General features: G+C 51.5%; 1 protein-coding gene across 1 annotated transcript in view; it reads right to left on the bottom strand.

Annotated features, from left to right (window-relative positions):
- Positions 1–655: 655 nt before the first annotated feature.
- The window catches only part of CNGB1 (cyclic nucleotide gated channel subunit beta 1), a 66,349-nt gene continuing 61,004 nt past the window's right edge, over positions 656–6,000 (bottom strand). The window contains exons 31-32 of the mRNA XM_070386849.1: positions 3,824–4,040; positions 656–1,054 (exon numbers count right to left, since the gene is read on the bottom strand). Coding sequence (XP_070242950.1) covers positions 656–1,054; positions 3,824–4,040 — 616 coding nt within the window. The remainder of the gene's footprint in view (positions 1,055–3,823; positions 4,041–6,000) is intronic.

The following is a 6,000-nucleotide window of genomic DNA, read 5'->3' as shown; positions in this document are numbered from 1 at the left end:
ACAGCCTCTTGCCAGTAAACCATTTCCATTATATCTATTCTAAGGAAACAGCATCGCTGGGCACAATGGGATAATGTCTGCGGAAGTACTAACTGTCCTCTGGAGCACTGCGTTCCTAATGTGACTGCCCAGTAGAGAGACAGCACCAGACCACGGGTCTGATGCGTGTGCTATCTCCACTTCGTCGAAAGAACAGCATAGCTGTCTCCCACTTCTGCCAGAAATGTTTTCTCTTCTTGAAATGAAGGGAAGACAAATTCCTGAGGGGAAAATCCAAACTTTCAACAGCTCTTTGTTTCTCCAACAAGGCTTCCCATGTACTGAAGCCCTACAGAAAAGTATTTTGTTCTTAAATATAATTACAGGTGCAGAGGAGGCAGGGTTCTCTAGTGACGGTGGGAACTCACCCAGCACAGACACTATGAAGTTTGTTAATTTCAAGACCAGCCCCGCAAGATGGAGAAACTGATGTCAGATCAGGACCACCTGCCGAGCACTTGAGGCCACTATCGCGGACCAGCGTCTTGGCCTTTGGGGAGCAGAGGGTGCGGGGTGCAGGGGGAAGGAGGGGGCGGGAGCTCGAGGTGGGGTGCCGGGTGGTGGGGAGCGGGCACCTGCGGGGGCTGGGGGAGCGGGTAGTGTACTAACTGCCGCCTTACTCCTCCTCTTTCTCCTTCCTCGCCTCCTCCCCTTCCTCCTTTTCCTCTGTCTCCTCCTCCTTTTTCTCCTCCTCCTGCTTCTCAGGGACCTCCACCAACAGGATCTGTTCGCTGGGATCCGGGCCCAGGGTCACGTGGATCCGCACCGGGTGCTCCTCTGGCCGCGCCGCGGCCTCCTTGTCTCCCTCCGGCCTCTCCTGGGAGGCAGGTGGTGGAGAGCTTGGGGCCGGGGCCTCTGGGGCGGGGGCCTCTGGGGCCAGGGGCTCTGGGGCCGTCGGTTCTGGTGCGGGGGCCTCTGGGGCCGGGGGCTCTGGGGCCGGCGGCTCTGGTGCCGGAGGCTGTTCTGGGGCGGCCGATCCCTCCTCTCCCACGGCGGCGTCTTCCGAGCTCTTGGCCTGGAATCCAGAAAGAGTGACTAGTGAGGCAGAGGGGTCTTGGAGGGGTCTCGGACACTTTCCTCATCCTCGGACCCCTGAGAAGACCATGGCACTCCGCAGGTGAAATCTAACAGCTCTAATGTTGGACGGAGATGCATCAGGTATTTGGTAGAAACATATATCGTGGGGAAGTTTAAGGATTCAAAGTCTGGGCAGCGTTTGGTGAAGGTCTTTGGGATATTTTAGGTGTCTGGAGCCATAGGGCTGGAAGCTGGAGTGAGGATGCGGAATGAAGGGCAGAGCCCCCCACTGAACTGTTGAGGGAGGAGAGAGAGGCTGTGACCAGGAGGGACCACCACCAAGGCCTTTGCAAAGCTTAGACGGCCTGCCCTGCCCAGTTAGCCTGGATGTGTGTTCGCTGGAGTATGAGAAAAACTCTAAGCAAATAAGGTAAAGACTGAGAATTCCCTAGTGGTCCAGAAGTCAGGACTCTGCACTTCCCCTGCCAGGGCTGAGTTCAATTTCTGGTCAAGGAACTAAGATCCCACAAACCAGAGGGTGCAGTCAAAAAAAAAGAGAGAGAAAGAGAGAAAGAGAGATAAATAAATATAAGGTAAAGGCTGCTGAGAGCAGAAGCAGTTGTGATCTGCACATTTCTCGAACGGTCTCTAAGGTTGAGACCCCCAGGGAAGAATGGGCTGGGTACCACTGGCGTTAGGCTGAACTGAGCCCCTGTGTTTGTGGACTTGGTGGCTATCTCCAGTCTCCAGCCTGCGGGGTTCTAAGGGACCCAGGTTCCTATGGGTGTAATTAGGGAAGTGGCTGAAAATCCAAGCCTTTGTGGATACCACGGCCCCTCCTGCTGTCTGACCCCATCTTTGAGTCGGAAGAAGCTGGGGAGGGAACAGCCCCCAGAGGAGAAGGCCCGATGGTTCTTAGGGAGTTTCACATGAGAGCAGTCAGTGTGCTTATGGGGACTAGAGACCCCCTGAAGAGTACTCAAGTGAGAGGGTGCTGCAGGAAGGGAATTGGGTAAAGGTGAGGTTATCCAAGAAGCTCCTAGATACTAAGGCAGTTCTGGGACCTGCAGCTCCCTGTCTTGGTGTTTCTGCATGTTTTGGTGTGCCTGTTTCACCTCACCATCCCCAAACTCTGACAACACACTTTCAGGGCAGGATGCCTAGTGGGGCCCCTTGTGAGATCCTGCTGTGAATGGAGCCAGAAGGATCATGGGAAGGTTGACCAAATGTTTCACCTTGTTTAACATGCTTTTATACAAGTATCCAAGGAAGTATCCTGCTCCACCTCTGCCACCTCGTGTGACAGCCAGGAGAAATCTGGGTCCCAGAATGTCCTGGAAGAGCTTCCCCAGGACACAGGGTGACAGAGCCAGGGTTTGGACCTGTGTCTTTAGGCTGCTGTTTTAGAGTTCCTTGCACTCCACCCTTTTGCCCTGGTTGTTCTAAAACTGTCTTTCATGAGCACACGCATGCAAATTTAATGCACATCTTCAAGCTGCCTGGGTGAAGAGCTAACACTTAGAAGCAACAAATTGCTAACCCGTTTCAGATAAAACCTTTCACTGTGCTGAGAACACTGTCGGGGCTCACGTTCACTCACTCCACACACGAGCCAGCACATAAGAGCCCAGCTTTAAAAACCAGCTTGGCCCTGCCCTTAACAGTTTGTGAGCCAGACAGTCACATCTCTTCTCAGTCTGGGGTCATTGGTGGATGAATCTGGAGAATGTCTTGGAACCCTGGGTGATTTGGGTGTCATTCCCTGACTCCTGCTGTCAAATGACCTCTGAACAGGTCTCCTGGACTCTGACACCAGCCTGGATTGAGACTGAGTTCACCAGGCTCCTTTGAATTCTGTCATGTAGACTGCCATCCGCCCCCCCATCCCCGTCACTGAGCTTCTGCCTAACCCCATCCCCCGCCTCTTTCCAGCAGCCTTCCTAAAGGACAGTTATGAACAACCATAATTAGTGCAATCATTCTAATTGGCACTCTTGGCATTAGTCACAGAAAAAAGTCCCAGAACTAATTTAAAAATTCCCTTTAGACTTAGGGGGTGGGGACTGTTGGCACCATGCCTGTTTCAAATCTTTTAAATTGTCACAGACACAACATTAGATATGAGACCATCACTGTCTGGGGAGGGACATTCCCTGCCCACACCCACTGCTCCTACCTCTGCAGCAGCACCCGAACTTCCATCTGGGGGAACACTCCTCACCCCAACCCCTCCCCACTCTCAGTCCAGGGGTGGGCACATGAGCCGGTCCTCCCCAGAGAGCACCACATTGGTGCTCCACACATCAGGAATTGACATGATTCCACTCAATTCTGTCCAATGACTATGAACCCTGGGACTCCTTGTTGGGACTGCTGGGAAAGAGGTACTTTCTGTGGCAGCTGCTCAGCCAGGAGGATGTAACCTTAGGGGGTGTCATCTCAAGCCCCTGGGGCCCTGCCTGGGAATGGAGCCTCCCGCCAGGGAAGCAGAGGTGACAGAATGGCAGATCTCATCCTGTTGGCATCATTTGAACGTGTAGATCCAGGCTGCCTGAACCTTTCAATGACCTGCTCCAGTAAACTCCCCGTTTTCTCAAGCTGATTCGAGCTTGCACTGTCAGTTGCCTTTCTGTCACTTGCAACCAAACGAATCCAGACGGATACAAAGAAGGAAAAATAGTCCTACAATGGAACGCCTGGGTCCTGAGGCCTTTTCCCTGGCGCATGGTTAAAATGGCCCAGGTGGCTGGGTCTCCAACTGCATTACCTGTTCCAGCAACTGCTGCTGTCTGGCGGCCGCCTCCAGCGCAGCCAGCTCCTTGAGTCGAGCCCTGAGGAGGGCAAGCCTGCCACCTCTGCCTCCCTTGGCACCCATCTTTCCTGCTGCGGCCAGGGCGGCATTGAAGAGCTTGGGGGTGCCTGCCCGCGGAGGGAGAATAAGCACGCTCTTCTCCTTGGGCTTGTTGTTATTTCTCAGCATTCGCCTGAAAGAAAGCAGCATCCGCTAACATCACTGGCAAGCTCTGGGAGAGAACGAAGCCTCACTCATTCGGACAGAGCCCTTTAGTTGAGTTGTGTGATGCAGGCTGGGTTGGCTGACAGTTTTGAAGTCCTTTTCTGAGCCCAGCGCAGTGATGCTTGGGACATCACATCTCACTGAACGATCAGAACAATCATAATGATGTGGGGTCTTACTGCCTGTACTTAATAGATGATCGTCAGAGGGGTTGAGTGACTTTTCTGAGGGTACACAGGAAATGATGCAGGATACTTTAATATAAGGAATCGGAAATAGGATGCCCAGAGGAAGAAGAGCCCGAGCTTCTTGCTTCTCCTTTGGCTTTATTGTCATTTTACCATCATCAACACTGAGTGTCTATATGTGTCAGGCTGTGTGCTCAGACCTTAACAGGCAGGGATTCTCTGGTGATCCCTGTGATCCCCCTTCCTGGTGTTCACACCTCTGTGTGACCCCCTTCCTTTGAGTGTGGTGGGACATGTGACTTGGTTTCAACCAACGGAATACAACCAGATGTTTTTGTGAACATAGGTCAAATGTCGTTTTTGTGAACGTAGGTCACATCGGATTGTGGCCTCTGTCCTGCAAGAAGACTCTTCCCCTGCTGGCTTTGATGAAGTAAGCAGTCATGTTGGGGGAGGCCTAAACCTGAGGGCGGCCACTGGCCAATGACTCACTAGAAGCTGCCCCCAGTCCCACAGCCATGAGGAACGGAATTCAATCAACAACTGTGGAACCCTGGAAGAAGATTCTTCCCCAGCTGAGACTTGAGATAAGACCCAGCTCTGGCCCCCATCTTGATGACTGCCTTGTACTGGACGCACCTAAACTGTCCCCAGATTTCTGACCCCTAGAAACTCTGAGATAATCAATATGCGTGGTTTTAAGCCATTCCATTTGTGGTAACAATAGATAACTGACCCGCGCTCTGTTCTTATCAGAATAATCCTCACACTAATCCTCGCAGGAAGGTCCTATTAGTCTCCCTCATTTCAAATGAAGATATGGAAGCCCAGAGAGAGTGAGTAATTTTCCCAAGGCCACACAGCTGGGAAGTAGCAGAGTTGGAACTCAAACCCATGCCTTTGACCCCAGTACCCCATGTCTTAATGATTACAAAGGAATATCACATTTATTATCTTCTTGGATGCTGACAATACTCCACGGGGTAGGTGTGAGTTTGGGGATCCCACAGAGGCCTTGCTTCTGGCTGTGCCTGCAGTGTGCTGGCCAGAGGGATTATTATACCTAAAAGAACTGGGGAAACTGAGGTTCAGTATGAAATGAGTGACATGCCCAAGGTTGCAAGAGGTGGCAGAGACAGAATTACAACCCAGATCTCAATGCAATATACCACTCTGCTTCTCTAAATAAGGAAAGAATGTTCCATCAAAGAGAGCTCTGGCCTTTTCTAAGGAATTGTTCATGCTGCTGATATGTGGTGAGTGGTTTGGCTCAAGAACAAATGAGTTTCGCCTGCAGTCCAGCGGGCCTAGGCGACTAATTGGCAAATTCATTCATCAGGGTTCCAGCAAAACTTGTTTGTTTAAAAATGAAGCCATTACTAGCTGCTTATCTAATCAGATGCAATGGATTTAAATAGTGCATATTGATATTAATTGCCCGAGACTTGCATTGTCTAGCTGGGGCTCCCCCGGGAGGCTGCAAACACAATAATCTTGAGGGGTCTCTTCCAGGCCTGGCATTGCCACCTGTGTTATCTGAGTCCATAATTCACAGCACGGCGGTCCGTGGGAAGGTTCAGCGTGGTACTCAAATGACATGGAGGCAGCAGCTATGGGACCTTTGCTGATTGCTAATGGCTGTCTCTGTTTTGAAACATTGAGCTAACTTCTGGGACGTTTCCAGATTAAGGAAATTTATCCTCATTTTCAGCTGACACGCATTTCTCTATAATTACTGTA

Source organism: Bos mutus, chromosome 18 (genome assembly GCF_027580195.1).
Source record: "Bos mutus isolate GX-2022 chromosome 18, NWIPB_WYAK_1.1, whole genome shotgun sequence".
Taxonomy (NCBI): domain Eukaryota; kingdom Metazoa; phylum Chordata; class Mammalia; order Artiodactyla; family Bovidae; genus Bos; species Bos mutus.
The sequence above is the reverse complement of the archived record's forward strand: the minus strand, read 5'-3'. Positions and strand labels throughout refer to the sequence as shown.